The sequence below is a fragment of the Rhinoraja longicauda genome, chromosome 15 (genome assembly GCF_053455715.1).
Source record: "Rhinoraja longicauda isolate Sanriku21f chromosome 15, sRhiLon1.1, whole genome shotgun sequence".
In the NCBI taxonomy this organism is placed as follows: domain Eukaryota; kingdom Metazoa; phylum Chordata; class Chondrichthyes; order Rajiformes; family Arhynchobatidae; genus Rhinoraja; species Rhinoraja longicauda.
Genome location: NC_135967.1, coordinates 38246936 through 38269095, shown reverse-complemented (window position 1 = coordinate 38269095; position 22160 = coordinate 38246936). Strand labels below are relative to the sequence as shown.

At 42.8% G+C, this 22160-nt stretch overlaps 1 protein-coding gene across 1 annotated transcript in view; it reads right to left on the bottom strand.

The window, feature by feature from the left end:
* las1l (LAS1 like ribosome biogenesis factor) overlaps positions 1 to 15900 on the bottom strand; it is a 41098-nt gene extending 25198 nt beyond the window's left edge. Inside the window, exons 1-6 of the mRNA XM_078412524.1 lie at positions 15651 to 15900; positions 11882 to 12007; positions 9766 to 9835; positions 8135 to 8216; positions 3562 to 3711; positions 2039 to 2085 (exon numbers count right to left, since the gene is read on the bottom strand). Coding sequence (XP_078268650.1) covers positions 2039 to 2085; positions 3562 to 3711; positions 8135 to 8216; positions 9766 to 9835; positions 11882 to 12007; positions 15651 to 15817 — 642 coding nt within the window. The 5' untranslated portion in view covers positions 15818 to 15900. The remainder of the gene's footprint in view (positions 1 to 2038; positions 2086 to 3561; positions 3712 to 8134; positions 8217 to 9765; positions 9836 to 11881; positions 12008 to 15650) is intronic.
* Positions 15901 to 22160: the final 6260 nt, after the last annotated feature.

Here is a 22160-nt window from a genome sequence, read left to right as displayed (position 1 = left end):
GACCCCAACTCTGACCAAATACCTCCTTTGCACTCTGGACCACTGGCTCACATTCCCAACTATAGAGTGATCCAGATGCCAAAGCACAAGGATTTCCTAATGATCGGATATTGTCAGCATTTTACTGTATATCAAATCTGTAAACAGAATGCCGCAAATTAGTGATAGAATCGTGTAAAAATTTAGAAAAAGGAATTCTAAAAGGGAATAGTCATCATTGATCATGGGTTTTAGAAGGACCAATTCTTAACCCATGGGACAGAAAAAGTGTAAACTTAAGTCATATTTAACAGGACTTAAGACCAATTGATTTATTGGCTTTTAGCTTTGTTAATTTCTCTGATTATTTTTTTCGTTAAACAAATCCTAATTTCTTTGAACTTCCCCCACTCCAGATCTTTTGTTCTCCATTATTTCTGGAATATTTTTGTGCCTTCATCCACGAAGAGACAAAACATGTAATTTATCTACATTTTTATATTCCACTTGTTTTTGAAATGCTCTGGGAATATTAACATGTACTAGACGGGTGTGAACCCGCTGGGTGGAAATCTCTGCTGCGGGCGGTCCTGCGGGATGGGAACCCCCGTTGGGTGGAAACCTTTGCAGCGGGCCAGGCAACCGTCCAGAACTGACCCGCTGGGTGGAAATCTCTGCTGCGGGCGGTCCTGCGGGATGGGAACCCCCGTTGGGTGGAAACCTTTGCAGCGGGCCAGGCAACCGTCCAGAAATGACCCGCTGGGTGCAAATCTCTGCTGCGGGCGGTCCTGCGGGCGCGGCAAGCCCTGTTGGGTGCAAACCTTTCCTGCGGGCTCGGCCACCCTCCCCCAACTGACGATCCTGCGGGCCCGGCAACCCGTGGACCCGTTGCCGGCAGGGAGTGTCCCGCGGGGCCGTGGGCAGGAGCCGGTGGCGGGCGGGGAGCGTTCCCCGGGGCCGTGGCAAATCTCTGCTGAGGGTGGTCCTGCCTCGGCCCCGTTTCTCCTGCGGGCTGGGAACCCTGCCGCGACTGATAATCCTGCGGGCTCGGCAACTCGTGGAGCCGTTGCCGGGCGGGGAGTATACCCCGGGTCCGTGGGCGGGCGAAGGGGGAGAGGGAAAAGCCACTTACGTGGGGCCCAGTGTGTCCAGCGCTGATCGACGGCGAGCGACAGGGGATGGCATGGACCCGTTGCCAAGCGGGGAATGTCCCCCGGGGCTGTGGTCAGGACAGGGAGAAGGCACTGACCTCGGCCCTGTTTCTCCTGTGGACCGGGTGTGGAGCTGAAGCCTCTCCTGCAGCTCAGCTGCAATCGGCGGGGAGTGGCAGCGACGGCCATCTTGTTGGACCATCTGCCGCCGCGCTGCACCACAGGACAGGCGAGGGGCACACCGGGAAGGGTGCCGGTCCCCCCGGGGGGGGGGGGGGGGGGGAGCGCATTTATTAATGTTTATTAAGTAAATTATTTTTTTAAAGTAACAAAAGTGGGTTTATTCAGACCGCGGGAGAATGGTGAGAAGGGTGGGCCTAAAATTTTCGTGCTATATATATATATATATACACATGAGTTTTAGCAATATATATATATATATATAGACAATATCAAGGTACAAAAAAATTCTCTGACATTCTTGGCTCAGCTAATCTGTGGTTATTGGTGCCACAAAGCAATGAAGTCAGAATCAATGTTAACATTTTAGTGTCATATGACAGTGCATTGGATATACCAATTAGATGTTTTGCCTGCCCGTTTCAAATAGTCTTCAGCTAAATATTATGGATCCCTTACAACGCATGGAGAACAAAAGATCTGGAGTGAGGGAAGTTTGATTCCACGAAGATCAGTTCATTGTGATTAGTTTGTTTCCATGAAGATGGGAGAACTCCCCAGGTGAAAGTTATGTCACATAAATAGCTTTTAAACCTATTGAAAACATTTAAGTATTTAAAAATACAATTTTAAGTGAAGCAAAACCACATCTCACTTTATCAGGTTTTGCAAAGTTTAGTTATTGAAATCTAATTGAAAATACAAATCTTCTCCAATTAATATCATACCTGGAACTGTTCTTTTTCATAGGAGGTCAGTAGCTCTCTGATTTTATCTAAGCAAAGAAACAAAGACAATTATTAGATATGTAAATTTATTCCATTTAATAGAAGTATTTTTCTCAAATTAAATGTTTCACCTTTGCATTACTATTTGAAGTTCTCAAATTTATTATTGCTCATGGGTGAGGTTGAAAATTTGCCAAATTAGAATTGTTTCTCACCCCAGGGAGAAAAGAGCACATTCCAGCCTTCATCCACCTCATCTATGACTTGCCCAAATTTATAGCCCACTGTCAGAGGGGAAGATCTTTAATTTAGGTGAAGGAAATTTAGATATCTGTGGACTCTCAGTAACCAAACAATTCTGTGCAGAACACAACACAAATATAATATTGTGGGCCATTGGGTAACTAGTCCAATAAAAGTCATCATCTGATTTGGCTGCAAGATGATATGAATATTAAATGTATTTTGAAATCAATAAAATATTTAGTATTTCCAAGTGATGGCTGGCTGGCATAAGTGCCAACCTTCTTCAGTGTAAAAAAAAAATTCTGCAATCTCAATTATTTAAAGATAAAATATTATTTTTCTTCTGTGCACAGTTTAGTTTATTGTCAGGTGTACCGAGGTACAGTGAAAAGCTTTTGTTACGTGCTATCCAGTCAACGGAAAGACAATACATGATTACAATCGAGCCATTTACAGTGTATAGGTACAGGATAAGGGAATACCATTTAAGTGCAAGGTAAAGCCAATAAAATCCGATCAATGATAGTCCAAGGGTCACCAATGCGGTAGAGAGTGGTTCAAGACTGCTCTCTAGTTGTGGTAGGATGATTCAGTTGCCTGATAATAGCTGGGAAGAAATTGGGAAGGTAGACACAAAATGCTGAGTAACTCAGCGGGACAGGCAGCATCTCTGGAGAAAAGGAATGGGTGACGTTTTGGGTCGAGACCTTTCTTCGGTGTGGGGGGAGGGGGGTGGGGGAGAGAAGAAAGCTAGGACGGGCAGGGCAAAGCATGGCAGGTAATAGGTTAGTAGAGGCAAGGGGGGTTTTGATGGTTAGATGGCAGATGGTTAAACAAAGGCCAGAGATGAAAAAAAAAGGTGTGCGACAAAGGGATTGAAGGGTTGCAAGTTGTGAAGCCAGAGGCAGGAATGTAGGTGGTGGAGGCGGGGAGAAACCGGTGCGAGTCTAGGTGGGCCAGACAAATGTAGGAATAGGAGAGAAAATAAAACATTAGAATACCCATTCTAGAAGAGAGCCTCGACAGTTGAAATAGTACCTGTACACTGTGGACAACTTAATTGTATTCATGTATAGTCTTATCGCTAACTGGATAGCGTACAACAAAAAAGCTTTTCGCTGTACCTCAGTACATGTGACAATAAACTAAACTAAATTGATTTAAGTTTTGCATGATTTAAAAAATTGGAAAAAATCCATTAAGAAATCTGAGCAATTATAATTATTATAAAAAAGTTTAATTACTGGAACATATGTTCACAGCTTTTTAATACCAACCATAAAACTCTTTCTGTTTCAGTTGTTCCTGTAATTGGACTTCATCATCTTCCTCTTCTGGCGAGTCCAAGATCCAACTATCCACAAGATTATTCCCTAACTGTTGATTCCAATATTGCTGCCGCAACCATTCCAAAACAAACTCACAACCTCAGGAAGAAATAAAAAAACAAAATCATTGAAAAATCATTAAAATTTACATTCTACAGACAGCATAATTTTAAAATCTACATTATTACACAACAATCAGTGAGGTTAGGTGACAATTCATCCTCTACGATAATCCTCACCATTGGTGCCCTCAACCTCCTACTATACTCCTCATACATTCATGAATGTGCAGCCAAATACCCAATCCAACTCAATTTATAAGTTGACAGACGACACTACCATAGTAGGCCGGATATCAAACAATTTTGATGAGACAGAGTGCAGGAACGAGATTGAGGACTTCGTTAGCTCCTGCCAAAACAACAACCTCAATGTATTTAAAACAAAGGAGATTGTGATCGACTTCAGGAAACAAAGCAGTACACACAGCCCTGTATGGATTGATAACACCAAAGTAGAGATGGTCCAAAGCTTCAAGTTCTTAGGAATAAATATCACTAGCAATTCGTCCTGGACCACCCATGTCGAAGCAATGGCCAGGAACGCACACCAATGCCTTCACTTTCGTAGAAGGCTTATGAAGTTTGACATGTCCCCAACAACCCTCACCAATTTCTACAGATATGCCTTCGAGAGCATTTTATTTAACTGCATCACACCATGGTTTGAGAACAGCTCATTCAAGACCGCAAGAAAATGCAGAGTTGTAGACGTAGCCCAGACCGTCAAGCAAACCAAGCTCCCTTCCATGGACTCCATCTGCAGTTCAAGCTGCCTTGGCAAGGCCACCAACATAATTAAGGACCCGTCTCACTCCGGTCACTCCTTCTCCCCAACTCTATCAGGCAAGAGATGCAGAAGTTTGAAAATGCATACCTCCAGATTCAGGGATAGTTTCTTCCCAGCTGTTATCAGGCAACCAAACTGTCCTCTCACCAGCCAGAGTGTGGTCCTGAACTCCCATCTACCTCATTGAAGACTTTTGAACTATCTTTAATCGGACTTTATCTTGCACTAAATTATATACCCTTTATCCTGAATCTGTACACTGTGGACAGTTTGATTGTAATCATGTATAATCTTTTCCTTGACAGGGCAACCCACAGTGACATGACCTCAGTACACATGACAATGATAATAATCTAAACATAAAACAGGTCACATGGAAATTTAAATCTTAAACCTTCAACTTGCTTTTAGGAAATAAATTCTTAAACATTTTTTCTAAATAAGTGTTCAGACTGACTTGTAAGTCCAGAATCTTAGTTTATATACGGTTGTCTCACGCACCTAAATACACAATGAACTGTCAAATGAATAACATGTGTGTATCCTTGGGTCAAGAATATTGCCCTGAGTACTCATGCAGTGATGATCTGGGAGTGGAGATTCTCGTGATTGCATTTTTGAGGCGCCTCTCCCTTGCTCCCAACTTGCCCTATTAGAATGAATAAATTACCACTACAGTAAATGCTTCAAAAGCGATTGTCCTTTTCTTATTAACAGTAATGTTACAAATAATATTGAGAGTCAATAGACCCAGTACCAAATTTTGTCTTTTTTTTCTATTATGAGAGTCCGAATTTACATTTTGTTCCCAATTTTTTTACTTTAGCTTAATACTCCCCAGCAAAACATTTTTTTTCCATAAATATTCTGATATGCGACTGCATAAAGGTTTGACCTGGCAAAAAAAATGTATATGCTGCAATATGGCTTGTAGCGGTTTGCGGTAGATTAACAAGGTCCACACAGAGTGAGAAAATGCTTCATTTATTTCCTAAGTAGATGCAAGTGCAGGTAAAGTGGGCAGTAACATTAGCAAGAAATACCTTTTCTTGAAAGTTGTGACGTTCATTGACAGCATTCATGTAGAATTGTTCCACATAAACCCCACCCTGGCATCTTCCTTCCTCAATGAGGGTCTCCCTAACTCCCTTATACAAAGAATAGACCTCTTGGCCAGGTACCTCTGACCTCCTGGAAACCTACTCCCACCATCTCTTATCATTGCAGCAGCTGTAAACAATAACATTCCCTTGTGGCGCAATAAGTACCATTTGTATTGTGGTTTGTCCTTTTTAGAGCTGGCTGTGATATTGCAGTTTCTAGGCGAAATGCGATCACTTCTATTTTCATTAACATTTCAGATGTAATAATTTTAGTCAATTTAAATTTCAAGTGCTTTAATAGAATACTGCATGTTGAAATAATCCAAAATAAGTAGAGGGTGGAACAAGTTTATAGTTTAGAGCAAGAAAGATTAAGGAAATAGTTTAACTCACAAATGATGCACGCAGCTTGTCCCACACAACCATGATACTTTGCATATAACACCAAACACAAAAACATGTGACCCCCAGAATGGCAAAAAATACATGCACCAAGGCGCAGCGGTAAAGTTGCTGCCTTACAGCCCTTGCAGCACCGGAGAACTGGGTTCGATCCCGACTACAGGTGCTGTCTGTTTGAAGTTTGTATGTTCTCTCCGTGACCACATAACTTTTCTCCGAGATCTTCGGTTTCCTCCCACACTCCAAAAACGTACAGGTTTGATGGTTAATTGGCTTGGTATAAGTGTAAATTGTCCCTAGTATGTTTCGGAAAGTGTTAATGTGCGGGATCCTGGTCAGTGCGGACTCGGTGGGCCGAAGGGCCTGTTTCCGCGCTGTATCTCTAAACCAAATTAAAAAAGATCAAAACCTAAACCCTTTTGATAAATCTTCAGAGACATTCCTCTCTGCATAATCTTATCCATCAAAACTAACTCAGGAGTCATAAGTAGCCCTCAAAGTGAAATTTTAAGGATTTGCAAAATGAAGAGAAACTTTATCCAGAGGTAGAACCGTCAGTAACCAACATTATCAGATTTTTATGTCTCTGGCAAGAGAAACATGATTCAGAGATAATATATTTTATCCAGTAAATAGTTACTATCGAAAATATGTCACCAAGAAAATCTTAACAAGGAAATTCAAACCTTCAAAAAGGAATTGAACAAATATTTAAAAGAAAACATTTGCAAAAATATCATGAAGGATCAGGGGAGTAGAAATAATCAGTCAGCTCTTTCAAATAGCCAATTGATCTCCTTCTCAGGAGAGGACCATTATTGTTCGATTGGGGGTTAACACTACTCCCATGTCAGATAACAAATGGCATTAAGTGCCAGCAGTCCATGCTCTGTTAAATTACTAAGATTTAACATTATTTGTTTGGAGAGCTGACAAAATCCACAGTACATCACAACAGCAAGCATTTTGCCCACAAAGTCTGTGCTGAACAAGGCACCAAATTTAAAGTAATCCCACCTGCCTGTACATGATCTATGTCCCTCCATGTTCATGTGTCAACCAATCTTATGTCACTATTTTATCTGCTTCCACTACCACACCAGCAGGTCGAGGCAACTACCATGCTCCGCGTGAAACAAATTATCCGCATATCTCCTTTAAACTATGCCCCTCTTATCTCTAGGATAACCTGCTATACCCCCCCCAAGCAGAAAACCTCCTTGCGAGGATATAGATTGCACTGTAGTTCAGATATATTAATCAATTATGTCTTTTCCAGGACGGCCGAGACTATGGAGTCACCCATCACTATTGCTTGCTTGGACTTAACCCTACTCTGCTGTTCAACAGAGCCAGATGTGGTCCAGCTGCTTCCCTTTACCTCAGCGACCATTCTGTCCAACAGTATGCAAAAATGGTATACTGTATGTTTAAGGGGGAAGAGAACCGCAGAAGACTCCTACACTACCTAGTAGAAACAAAAAACTGCAGATGCTAATTTACACTGAAGATAGACACACAGTGCTGGAGTAACTCAGCGAGTCAGGCATCATCCCTTGGGAACACGGATAGGTGATATTTCAGGTCAGGGTTCTTCTTCGGACTGACTCAGTCCCGGCCCAAAACTTCACCCATCCTTTGTCTCCAGAGATGCCGCCTGACTTGCTGAGTTACTCCAGCACTTTATGTCTATCATTCCTACACTACCTGTATGCCTTTGCTGGCAGTCATCCATCTATCCGACTGAATCTTTAATGTGACCACCCCCCCCCCCCGAAACTACTGTCTAGCACTTTTCTGTCTCCTGTTGCCTCTTCAGTATCCACCTGCCACTCCAACTGATTCATGCAGTCTGAGCAGAGCTACAGCTGCATAATTCCTGCAGGCAGTTGTCAGGAACAATGACTGCTCCATGATTGCACTCACCTAACAGTGGAGTATACTGCTACACTGTTTGCCATTACTGCCCCTTAATACAGAGTGAAAAATAAATCGTATTCTGCCAAATATATACATAGACCAACCACTGATTACAAATGGCAGGTGTGGCAGGCTGGAGGGATATTGCAGTTTGAACAGTGTTGCAATCAACAAACAAAAAACTTTTAGTTTAATCATTTTTAACAGTGCCATGCCCAGCAAATAAAAAACATTGAAAATTGTATTACCTTTCCTACACCACGCTAACGTAGGCAGTCTCCTATGTGTTAGTTCATGTCGTAGATTTACTATCCATTCTGGTATATTCATCTAAAGGTAAAAAAAATGTAGACATTTCTGTAATGATCAATTTCACTTCAGCCTACTCTTTAATGTTAAGTTAAAAACAAAATTTTGTTCATTGTCCACGTTAGGTGAAAAGTAACCAAAATAATTTTGTTAACCAGAAATAGCATCAAACCCATTAAATCAAGATTTAATTTAATCCCAAGTATCCGCGTTAACCTACTGCACCATCCAGCGCTCGTATTAGCAAACATTAAAGCAATGGGGACAAGAGCAAGTTACCTCTATTGGTGGACGGATCAATAACAATGATGGGAAAGAGATAGGAAATCTTAAGTCATGGTGGCAGAACAATAATCTAGGCCGTAATGTCAGCAGACAAAAGAGTTGGTTGTTGACCTGAGGAAGTGGATAAATGGGGGGGTGGGGTGGGGGGAGGGCGTGGAGTGATGTATATAACCCTGCCCTCATCAACAGGTCTGCTACAAGGATGGGCGACAGGTTCCTTCAGGTTCCTCGGCATTCGTATCACCAGCGGACCTGGTCCATTCACACTGGTGCAGTCATCAAGAAAGCACACCAGCATATTTATGGTTTTAGGCAACGGGGAAAAGTTGGCATGTCCGCAAGGATTCTCTCAAAGTTTTACAGGTTTGCTAGAGAAAATGCTGACAGGATCCACGTCCACGTAAGGCATCTGCTCCGCTCTTGACTGCCTGAACCTAGAGTGGTGAAATCAGCCCAGCCCATCATACGCGCATCACTTCCTCCATCCAGTATCATCAAGAATGCCTGACACCTTTACAATTAGTTTTTCTCTCTTCTGGGAGAAAGTACAGGAGCCTGAGAGCCTATATGTCCACACTTAAGACAGCTTCTTCCACTCTATTATCTGATTCCCTAACCAATCATCCCTTTCATATCCACTTCACCGAGATGCTGCCTCAGATCCTTACTCTTAACGATCTTTCAGTCCTTCCATTAACGTACTTTTTTTTTTTTTTTGCACATTAGGCTGCACAGCAATCATCACACCTTTCTGCTGTTTTGTACTCATTTAGTTATTGTGTATTTATCACTACTGTATGCCAATGCACAGAGTCTAGAGGAAAAGAATTAGAGCTTTCTTCTTCGAACAAAAAAAAATTTGTGGGGCTTAACAGAAAAGATAAAGCGAACACATTCTGCAGCTAGAGTATCTAGAACACAAAGTCATAGTCTCAAAATAAGGATTGGTCATTCAGGACTGAGATGAGAACAGATTTCTTCAGAGGGCAATTGATCTTTTGAATTCTTTGTCCAATGTGTATGTGGAAGCTCAGTAGCTGGGAACTTTCATGATAAAAGCCAGATTTTTGCATATTGAAGGAATCAACGGATATAGGAAAGAAACGTTTCACTGAAATAAAAGATAAATTATGATTCAATTGAACGATGGACTGAAATCTCCACTGCCTATTTTTGGGGTTTTATATTGAAGCCAGCCTACAGAATACTAGTTAAAATAATCAGACTTAAGAGAAACAAATATTTAGTGATATCTATGAAATGTATACAAAATCGCATTACTCACCTCATTTGCCAAACGTCTCAAAGGCACAACAAATCTTTTCTGCTTCCTTTCAGTAATCAGATTAACAAACCTACAAATTAATTATCCAAATTTGGTTAACCATTCTAAACAATTAGTAAAATGGTTTAAAAAATTCTACTGTAGAGACAAGTTTCGTGATCAGTGCTTACAATGATCATGCAGATGTTACAATCAATGCTTAAATTAGCATTACCAAATAAATTGGAACTATAAGGTTTTCACCAATTACATTTCACTATCCCCACCTGTCCCATAATAACACTCACAATTCAACTTCCCAATTTTTTAAAATCATACTACCAATGGATATTTTTATGGTGGAGATTGCCAGTCAGGGTGTCAGGGGTTATGGAGAGAAGGCAGTGGGTTGAGAGGGAAAGATAGATCAGCCATAATTGAATGGCAGAGTAAACTTGATGGGTCGAATGGCCTAATTCTGCTCCTAGAACTTATAAACTTGGGTAGCAGCAAATACAGAATTCTTATACAATCATTCATGTAAAAAATAATTTACTTCGCACATGCTTACATTCTAGACTGAGCAGCAGCATTCTTAGCTACGGGATACAGCTTAAAAAAGCCCACCAGTGAATTTGGTGGTGAATGTTACTACCACACTCCACATTTTGTTTGGGTTGCACTAGGCTGCAGTGCCAGTTATCTCAAAGAACCCTAACAATGTAGGTTCAATAAACAGATGCCTCAGCCAGTTTGGAAACAATTAAACACAATTTTAATTTAAAAATCAATGCACAAATACTATGGAGAAGTACAAAAGAATTCTGACCTTTTATTACTTCGATATCACTGTTTGCACTTGACGGATCTTAGAAACCCTGGACCTTACGCTCTGTTCCAGCGTTAGTTGGCAGAGGAATGGAACATTACATTTTCTATGGACATACTCAAGACTCTACTATTACGTCTCCACAAACCATGACAACTCCCGAATTATTCCAGCCCAAGGTATTCTGAAATGAAGCCGTTCTATGGAACCAATCTATTGTAACGTACATACGCGACATAAACAATTTGGAGCATATCCAAATTGGCACTGAGTCATCCACTTCAACAATAATAAAAACTTAATTTTAAACTAGAAAAGACTTCAGTAAAACAAACAAAACCAACATTAATAGTCCAGCCCAATTCTAAATAAGCATAACCAAATCATATCGATGAACAAATTTCATGCTTGATTCGTTGTCTGAATGAGGTTAATTGATCAAAGTTTCTGGGTTAAAAATAATCCCAAGAATTTGTGGGCTAAAAAAGTGGGGAATGAGAGAAAGTACGAAGATACGAGCTCAGTCAAGTTTTCCCCTTAACACAATGGATGATAACGGCAAATGTCAATCGACTGCAAGATATTGCAGAGAGTTGCAGATGTAGCCCACTTGATCACACAGACCAGCATCCCACCACTTACTTCATCCACACTTCACGCTGCCTCGGAAAAGCAGACAACATAATCTAAGACTTGTCCCACTAAAATTACTACTTCGTATCCCTGCGCCCGTCCAGCAGAAGGTACAGAAGCTTGAAAGCACGCAACGCCAGACTCCGGGACAGCTTCTTCCCCTCTGTTGTCAGGCTTTTAAACAGTCCTTCCATAAGCTAGGGTACTGTTCAATTCACCTCTATCCCATTGGACTTTTTCCTAATGAAACTGATGAGCCTCAATGCTGAGAAACATATTCTGCACATTTTATCTTCACTTTTATTTTATCTATTGTACTTGACTGTATTTTTGTGTAGTGTTATTTGATCTGTTTAGATAGCATGCAAAACAAAGCAATTCACTGTACATCAGTACACATGACAATAATAAACCTAAACCTAAAGGCAAGATCAAAGTCACCACCCACTGAGATGTTCATCATGGAAAATGATCGGTCTCCATTTTCTGCAAAGACTTTCTCAAATGAAGAAAGATCACTGGGAAAATTACCGAATGGTTATTGGGACTAACAAAATTGTATCCCATGCAAGGAAACAATGTTTACAGCAGAGAAAAAGGAAGAGCAGACAACTTGCAAAAAAGGTTATATCAAAAATATTTAAAACCTCCATTGGAAAAAAAACCAAATGTTACCTAACAAGAGCGAGCCCATACGAGAGGACCAGTTCACTAGATGCAGTTTCCCCTGCGTCATCATGAAGCTTGCATTGAATTAGGTTTGCAGTGCACTCCACAGCAAGCGGGGTGCTATTGCCATACCTGAAGAAATAAAAAGTGAACTGCCATCAAGAGTTATAAAATAAGTCGCCAATGTTAATGACAGCCTCACCAAAGTTTCGTAAATCTTCAACGTGTCATTCTGATTCTCATAATGCCCCGACGATCGTGGCAAGCATCATCTTTAACACTCAGGTTGCTACTTTCAGGGAGTTAGAGTATTTAACTGTACATCAATGTCAATGCTTTTAAGGGTCCTATCATTAACTGTATAATTTCCCTCTACATGTGACCATCCAAAGTGTAACACCTCACACTTGGCTGGATTAAACTTAATCTGCCATTTCTCTGTGCATAACTGTAATTGATCTATATCCTTCTGTATCCTTTGACAGCTTTCTTCATTGTCCATAGCTCTGCTGATCTCTATGTTATTTGCAAACTTATAACCAATCCATCTATGTTTTTGTCCAAGTCATTTACATCAGGTTCTGCTTTTCAAATGGATATAACTAGAGTAATGTAATCGGGAAAAATATTCGCATTACATGGACCGAATTAGTGTTAACATAACTTTGTTTGGGAACGAAAGAACTAACAAAAAGTTACTTTTGAAAATGACAACCAGTAAAAGAAAAATTGTCTTGGACTCAAACAGTGTTGGGGACAAATAAAATTGTTTCCATGTAACATTCCCACAGTACAGTTGAAATCTAAATGTCCAAAATGACTAAGTACCTGCCTCAACTACCTCCTCTGGTAACTTGTTCTATATATCTAACACCCTTTGTGTGAAAATGTTGCTCTTCAGGTTCCTATTAAATCTTTCCTCGCTCACCTTAAAACCATGTCCTCTGATTCTTGGTTCCCCTACTCTGAGTAAAAGACTGCACTCCATCTATTCCCCTCATAATCTGATACACCTCTATAAGATCACATCTCATCCTCTTGTGCTCCAAGGGATAAAGTCCTAGGCTGCCCAATCTCTCCCTATAGTTCATGCCCTCAAGACCTGGCAACATCCTTGTAAATCTTCTATGTATTATTTCCTGCTTAATGACAACCATCCCATACAACCATCCCTCTTCATCCTCTACCTGTTCCCCCTTGGTCAATTAATCCGCCGTCATGGTCTCAACTTCCACTGTTTCGCCGATGATATCCAGCTCCTCATCTCCACCAAGTCAATCTCCTCCACCACACACTCTACACTGACAAACTGCATTACTGAAATAAAATCTTGGCTTCAATCAAACTTCCTCAAACTCAATTGCAACAAATCTGAAATCATCATCATTGGTCCAAAAATGCTCACCAAATCCACCCAAAACTTCATCCTCAACATTGATGGTCTCCCAGTATCCACCTCACCTCACATCCGGAATCTTGGAATCATCCTTGATCAAACCCTCTCCTTCGACAAACACATCAAACACATCACAAAGACAGCCTTCTTCCACCTCAAAAACATTGCCCGTCTCCGTCCATCCCTCTCCTCCACAGCTGCAGAAACCCTCATCCACGCCTTCATCACCTCCCGTCTGGACTACTGCAACAGCCTCCTCTATGGCGCACCCTCAAAAATCATCAATAAACTTCAATACATTCAAAACTCCGCTGCCCGTCTACTCACACACACCTCGATCCGTGACCATATCATCCCCGTCCTTTATAAACTCCACTGGCTCCCCATCCCCCAGAGAATCCAGTACAAAATCCTCCTCATAACCTACAAAGCCCTCCATAACCTGGCCCCATCCTACCTGACCGACCTCCTCCACAGGCACACTCCCACCTGCACCCTCCGCTCTGCCGCTGCCAATCTCCTATCCCCCCACATCCGGACTAAACTCAGATCCTGGGGGGACAGGGCTTTCTCCATCGCTGCTCCCACCCTATGGAACTCACTACCCCAAACCGTTAGAGACTCCCCCACACTCACCACATTCAAAACATCGCTGAAGTCTCACCTGTTCAGTACTGCCTTCAACCACTGAAGGTCACCTCACCTTCTGTCTCCTTTCTCTGTTCATTTATTTATTTACTTATTTATCTATTTATTAATTTCCCTATGTTCCCAAAATCTCTGTAAAGCGTCTTTGAGTATATGAAAAGCGCTATATAAATAAAATGTATTATTATTATTATTATAGAAGGGTGACCAAAACCGAACACAATACTCTAATTGTGGCCTCACAAACGCCTTGTATAACTTTAACATCACAACTTCTACATTCAATGCCCTGACCAATGAATGTCGATGTTCCAAAAGCCTTCTTGACCACCCGACTTACTTATAACACCACTTTCAAGGAAAAGTGTGCATACTCTCCTATATCACTCTGCTCTACAACACTCCCCAGAGCCCTGCCATTCACTGTGAATGTCATGCCCTGGTATGACTTCCCAAAATGCAACACCTTGCACTTATCGACCTTAAACTCCACTAACAATTCTTCAGCCCACTTGACCAACTAATCAAGATCCTGCTGTAATTTTTGATAAACATCTTTACTATCCACAATACCACCCACGTTAATGTCATCTACAAAGTTACTAATCATGCCTTTTACATTCTCATCCAAATCATTGACAGAAACCAGCATCAGCAGTTCCTTCCTGCACAACACAAATGTTAAAGATGTGTAGGAAGGAACTGCAGATGCTGCTTTGCACCAAAGATAGACACAATATGCTGGAGTAACTTCCGCGGGACAGGCAGCATCGCTGGAGAGAAGGAACGGGTGTTGTTTCATGTTGAGGCCCTTCGTTCATGTGCAAAGATCAGCACATCCAAAGATTCAGGTGTCAGAGGTTATGGAGAGAAGGAGAATGGGGTTGGGAGGGAGAGACAGATCAGTGTGGGTATGAAGGAGCTGCAGATGCTGGTTTAAACCAAAGATAGACCTTCTTCAGTCTGAAGAAGGGTCTCGACCCGAAACGTCACCCGTTCCTTCTCCCCAGGCAGAGATGCTGCCAGTCCCGCTGAGTTACTCCAGCATTTGTGCGTCTATCTATGAGAGATAGACCAGCGATAGACCAATGAGAGGTTGACAATAGACAATAGGTGCAGGAGGAGGCCATTCGGCCCTTCGAGCCAGCACCGCCATTCAATGTGATCATGGCTGATCATTCTCACTCAGTACCCAGTTACCTGCCTTCTCCCCATACCCCCTGACTCCGCTATCCTTAAGAGCTCTATCCAGCTCTCTCTTGAATGCATTCAGAGAATTGGCCTCCACTGCCTTCTGAGGCAGAGAATTCCACAGATTCACAACTCTCTGACTGAAAAAGTTTTTCCTCATCTCAGTTCTAAATGGCCTACCCCTTATTCTTAAACTGTGTGGCCCCTGGTTCTGGACTCCCCCAACACTGGGAACATGTTTCCTGCCTCTAACGTGTCCAACCCCTTAATAATCTTATACGTTTCGATAAGATTGAATGGTGGGGTGGACTTGATGGGCCGAATGGCCTCATTCTGTTCCTTTCACTTATGATAAACCTGCAAAATGATCTGTGGGTTTAGGTTGGAACGAGAAACCAAGTCACCCCAAGTCTTCTCCCAACCCCCCGAGGCCGAGCCTTCACCACACATAGGAGTGACCGAGGAGCCTCCCCCCCTCCCCCCCCTCCCCCCCCTCCCCCCCTCCCCCCCTCCCCCCTCCCGCCGCCATCGCCGCCGTACCTGCTCTTCCAGGCGGAGATCCTGTCCAGCGCCTGTCGTTGCAGCTTGCTGTCGCCGCAGTACAGGTACTCGATCACCTGGTCCCACTCGGCGCGGTTGATCCAGGCCACCAGCTGTTCCCGCCTCCCGCCACCGCCTCCTCCTCCTCCTCTCCCTCTCGCTCCCATGGCAGCAGCGGCCGGTGCGCCGGACCCGGCCCAATGGTAACGAGGCAGGCGGGCGGGGGGAACGGGGCGAGGGTGGACTCTGCGCGGCCAGGCGGTGTTGCACCGAGATGGGTCCGATGTGGACGCGGTAGTACGGGACAGAAGGTTCCGGGGCTGATGATGATTGTTGTTGGTCGAAACACAAGGGATTGTCTGTGCTGGACTCAAAAGTCAAGAGTGTTTTATTGTCATATGTCCCGAAACAGCAAATCACCCGTACACTACATCTAATGCTACACACTAGGGCCAATTTACAGAAGCAATTAAAACATTAAAATAAAGAACAACAATGAGTGGCACAGTGGCGCAGCGGTAGAGTTGCTGCCTCTGGTTCTGGTTGATTACTGAGCAAACACCTCATAAGTGGTTATCTCGCACATAGCGCCAGGGACCCAGGTTCGATCCTGACTATGGGTGCTGTCTGTTTGGAGTTTGTAATGTTCTCCCTGTGTGGGTTTTCTCCGGCTGCACCGGTTTCCTCCCACATCCCAAAGAAGTGCAGATTTGTTGGTTAACTGGTTTCTAGTAAATTGTCCCTGGTGTGTAGAATGGAACGTGTGATAATGATCGTTGGTCAGCACAGAGTTGTTAGGCCGAAGGGCCTGTTTCCATACTGTATCTGAAATTCTTACTTGCAGCAGCACAACTGAGCAAAACACAGTCCGGGAGGAATTCATTGGGTCAGGCAGTATCATTGGAGGGAATGGACAGGTGATATTGTATAGAGCCCTGGTGAGACCACATCTGGAGTACTGTGTGTAATTTTGGTCTCCTAATTTGAGGAAGGACGTCCTTGCTATTGAGGCAGTGCAGCGTAGGTTCACGAGGTTAATCCGCAGGATGGCGGGATGGTCATATGAGGAAAGATTGGAAAGATTGGGATTGTATTCACTGGAGTTTAGAAGGATGAGAGGGGATCTTATAGAGACGCATAAAATTATGAAAGGACTGGACAAGCTAGATGCAGGAAAAATGTTCCCAATGTTGGGTGAGTCCAGAACCTTGAAATTATTATTAGTTCTTCAGCAAAAAACAAATTGCTGAAAGGACTCAGCGGATCAGGCAGCATCTGTGGAAGGAAATGGACAACCTACGTTTCACATCGGGATCCAAATGTTGTCTGCCCACATCCATCTACAAATGCTGCCTGGCCTGATGAGTCTCTCTATCTGTTTATTTTTTGCACGAGATTCCAACATCTAGAAACTGTAGAAGTGAATACAAATAAAACTTTCAAAAGGGCAGGACCTACATAGTGAATGGTAGGCCTCTTGGAAATGTTGTAGAGCAGAGGGATCTAGGAGTGCAGGTGCATGGTTCCTTGATGGTCGAGTCGCAGGTAGATAAGATGGTCAAAAAGACTTTTGGCACATTGGCCTTCATCAGTCAGAGTATAGAGTATAGAAGTTGGGAGGTCATGTTGCAGCTGCATAAGACGTTGGTGAGACTGCATTTAGAATATTGTGTTCAGTCTCGGCACCATGTTATAAGAAAGATATTGTCAAGCTTGAAAGGGTTCAGAGAAGATTTACGAGGATGTTACCAGGGCTAGAGGGTGTGAGCTATCAGGAGAGGTTGAGTAGGCTGGGTCTCTATTCCTTAGAGCGCAGGTAGTTGAGGGGTGATCTTGTAGAAATGTACAAAATCATGAGAGGAATAGATCAGGTAGATGCACAGAGTCTCTTGCCCAGAGAAGGGGAATCGAGGACCAGAGGACAGGTTCAAGGTGAAGGAGAAAAGAATTAATAGAAATCTGAGGGGGTAACTTTTTCACACGAAGGGTGGTGGGTGCATGGAACAAGCTGTCAGGTGAGGTAGGTCAGGCTGGGACTATCCCATTGTTTATGAAACAGCTAGACAGGTACATGGATAGGACAGGTTTGGAGGGATATGGACCAAGCGCAGGCAGGTGGGACTAGTGTAGCTGGGACATTGTTGGGCCGAAAAGCCTGTTTCCACATTGTATCACTCTATAATTCTATGATACAAAGTGCTGGAGTAACTCCGCAGGTCAGGCAGCATCTCTGGAGAACATGGATAGGAGATTTCTTTGGGTTGGGATCCTTCTTTAGACTGCTACTCAAAATACATTTTTAGACAGATATAGGGATAGGAAGGATTTGGAAGGATGTGGGCCAAATGCAGGTAAATGAGATGTGCCCAGAATGTCAACTTGGTTGGCATGGACAAGGTGGGCCAAAGGACCTGTTTCCATTCTGTAAAGCACTATGACCCTATATGCAGTCTCTTGTGTTTCCATTAGTTCTTCAGCATTGGCTGCACCATTCCCTGTAGATTTTAATGACTTTTGATGGACTGTTTGCAGCACCAAACCTTTCTTTAATCATAGTGATCTACAGATCAAGCAGAAACCTAGCTTTTAAATAACACTGTGGTCAGTCATGTATGGTGAAGAGAGGGTGACCATTTCAAAATATTGAATTACAAAGTGGCATAAATGCTGATCCCTGGAGTTTTTTGGCAGTGCATGCCCTTAAACCCTCACCAATATGGTGTCCAGTATGATTTGTTCACAATGCAATTCATTTTTGAACAAATAAGTACTTGTTCTCAAAAAGATGCAAGCTAGGAAAATGTTCCCATTAACAGTTCCTGCCCTTGCTGTTTAAGCATAGAACCACTTGAGGGCAGTCTACATTAAAAGTCTGAAAAATGGAAACATATCAATAGCCAGGCAAGAGTTTTGAGTTGAGGTTCCAAACATTTAGAAACGATTACTTTTGAACATCTGCCCACTTTAAGAATCAGTAAAGAGCTTCTAGGCTGATCAAGCCTATCTTTCTACATCAATTAATCCTTCCTGAAATTATCTGCAATGCTTTTTGTATCATAACGTATGATTAGTCATAAACTCGTACAGCATGGAAACTGGCCCTTAGACCCAACATACTCTCGCCGACCAAAATGCCGTGTCTCCACTCATCCCACCTATCTATGCCTGGCCTATATCTTCTAAACCTTTCTTATCCATGCACCTGTCCAAATCTCTTTTAAATGGTGCGATAGTACCTACCTCAACTACCATCTCAGGTGGCTCATTCCATATACCCAATACCCTTTGTGTGGAAAAAGTTGCCCCCCAGGTTCCTATTAAATCTTTCCCTTCTCACCTTAAACTTATGTCCTCTGGCTCTCGATTCTCCTTGATTAGGAGGGAATAATTTATAAAGCCCTCAGTGGAAGCAATGGCACACCTGATCAGGTCATGTAATTGAAAGGGTTAATTTCAACACATTCCAGATGGAGGATTACCGCACTTAGAAAAATAAATCTGTCTCTTCAGACCTTTGAACAAGGATCTCTAATATTTTGTCAAAAGATCTTCCAGGTAATTCATGGGAGTATATTAAAAGGAACTAACAAAGAAAAGTTGCTGCCAAGCAAGATAAAGAGACATTAGGTCAGAATAGGAAAGGCATAAGTCAAGACCAGAGGCATATGAAGCATATGAAGCATATCCTCCACAGTGCTAGATTATTTTTGTAACAATTATCTCTTTCTTGTGGATGTTGTTAGGGTGACTCATGCTTTCTCCACCAGTGGACTGGCTGGACCCGATCATCGTTTGGCAGTCTACTCCCATAGAATTCAGGTTCATCTGCATGTCAACCGGATATCAGAGACGGGACAGAAACTGTAGAGAGACGGCATGGGTGCATTACACATTTTGTTCAGTCTGAAGAAGGGTCTCGACCCGAAGCGTCACCCATAAATTGTAATGTATTATTCTTAATTGTTCACTGTATGTCGTGTTGTTACTTGCGAGCAAAGCACCAAAGCAAATTACTTGTATGTATACATACTTGGCTAATAAAATTTATTCAATTCAATTCAATTCAATTCATTCCTTCTCTCCAGAGATGCTGCCTGAGCCGCTGAGTTACCCCAGCATTTTGTGTCTACCTTGCATTAAACATTTGTTTGACTGCAAGCTGTGGAAGGGGCTAAGAAAATGTAACATCCAAAACTGAGGTTGGTCCAGTTTGATGAGGGGGAACTAACATTAAGTAACCGTTCTCCCTCACTATTATTTATTCAATTTTTCTTAGTGATTATCACTCCCTTGACCACTTTTTTCCTTTCAATATTGCAAATTCAGCATTATTTTCCCAAAATGTTTTTCCCTTACATTCCCACGTGTCACACTCCCCTGCCTCTCCCTGACCAAAAGTCCACCCCACCCCTTGTTCAGCCCAAGTGAACAGGGGAGGTGTGTGTAGATTCTAAGTCTTGGATGAGTCTAAGCTCAGTCAGTCTAGGGCACTCAACAGATATATTATCTAAGATAGTCACAAAAAGCTGGAGGAACTCAGCGGGACAGGCAGCATCTCTGGAGAGAATAGGTGACGTTTCGGGTCGAGACCCTTCTACAGACCAGAAACATCGCCCATTCCTTCTCTCCAGAGATGCTGCTTGTCCCGCTAAGTTACTCCAGCTTTTTGTGTCTATCTTCGGTTTAAGCCAGCATCTGCTATTCCTTTCTCCCATATATTCTATGTATATATTCAGAGAAGCAGCAATTAAAGACCCGGTCAAGAACTGGTGGGAGGGAACTGGGTCAACAGTCAGGATGGGAATTCATAAGCATTACGAGGATTGGGCTCTGAGGGCAGGGTTGTCTGAGTAGAGTCACCAATCACAACTAGGGCTGGGCTGGAAGTTGAGGGGGTGGTTGCTGGAAATCAATAGATCAGAGCTGTGTGTGTGGGAGGGTATGGTGATCAGGGTGAAGCCTGAGGGGAGTGAGATCAGCGTTCTGAGAAATTACAGAGACTGGAGGAATATGTGGTGAGTGCCCTGGACTGACTGGGCTTAGACTTGGAATGATCAGGAGATTGCGGCCCCTTGGTCACATGGGCTGAATGAGGCGGACCTTTGGTCAGGGAGAGGGAAAGGGAGTGTAGCAACGTAACTGTAGAAAGTGAGGGAAAAATATGAACAGCAAAATAATTCAGGATTTGCATTATGAAAGGAAAAATTGGGGGGGATGATCTCTGAGAAAAATGGAAAAGATAATAGTGAGAGAGAATGGCTACTTAATGGTTAGGTGTAGCGACCATAGGGATTGGTCCTGAGAGTCGAACCCTCGGATTGGCCAGCTAAGTCAGATGGTGGTTTTGGCGCCCAAAACCAGTCAGTGGGAAGAGAACTTCGAAGCGAACAGTTTGATTTAATGGTTGTCTGTAAATCCGTTTGTTATACTTTGTAATCGAATATTGCTGCCGCAATAAACTTCTTTAACAAAGAACATGCTTCCAGACTCGCCATATAGGCATATTTTTGAAATAAATAAAATATGACTCGTCGAAAGGCTAATTGCTAATCATCTTTACTGGAACATACATTCTAAAGCAGATGATACACAAGTTTTGGAAAGATGGATGGTATGGAAGGCAATTCTGAGAATTGCTGGTAGTGGACAAGGCTCGGAAATAGAAAAGGGGTCAATAGGAAAATACAGAAATGAATTATAATGAGATAAGACTGTGAGGAGGAACAAAGAGTCTAGGGATTAAAAGCAACTGCCGGTCTGAGAGAAGGAATTGAGAGATCAGACTGTGTGTGGATTGAGAGAGAAATTAGTCAAATTGCATAAGAAGGTGAACGGACTGAGAGACACTGAGCTTGAGATAGACAGATGGACAGGTGGTGCTGCAGATAAATGGAATTGATGCTCTCTGCCGTAACCTAAACATTCTTTCACCATTTTCAGCAATCGCTGTCTAATGATTAACATGATTCTGTGAGGATGTCACATCCTTCGATTGTTTCCGCTATCCTTTTATTAACCTGTTGCCATAAGGATCTTCAGAGGAGAGTGTTTCTTTCAAGGTCCTGCTGTTGGGTTGGTGAATAATGTGATCTGCCCACTGGAGCCCACTGAATTTAAATGGAGTCTGAGATCTCCATTTAGGGGGTCACGTTGGCACAGCGGTAGAGTTGTTGCCGTATAGCACCAGAGATCCGGGTTCAATCCGGACTACTGTCTGTATATAGTTTGTAAGTTCTCCCCGTGACTAGCGTGGGTTTTCTCCATGAGCTCCAGTTTCCTCCAACACTCCAAAGACGTACAGATTTGTAAGCTAATTGGCTTCGTTAAATTGTAAATTGTCCCTAGTGGGTAGGATAGTGTTAGCGTGTGGGGATCGCAGGTCAGCGCGGACTCGGTGGGCTGAAGAACCCAACTGGTTCACAAGTTCTGCCGCTGGATTTGGAGGATTTTGCAGAAATAGGGTTTGTGGAATATCTGGTGCTTTGTGTCTGGGGTGCCTAGGCCAAGTCT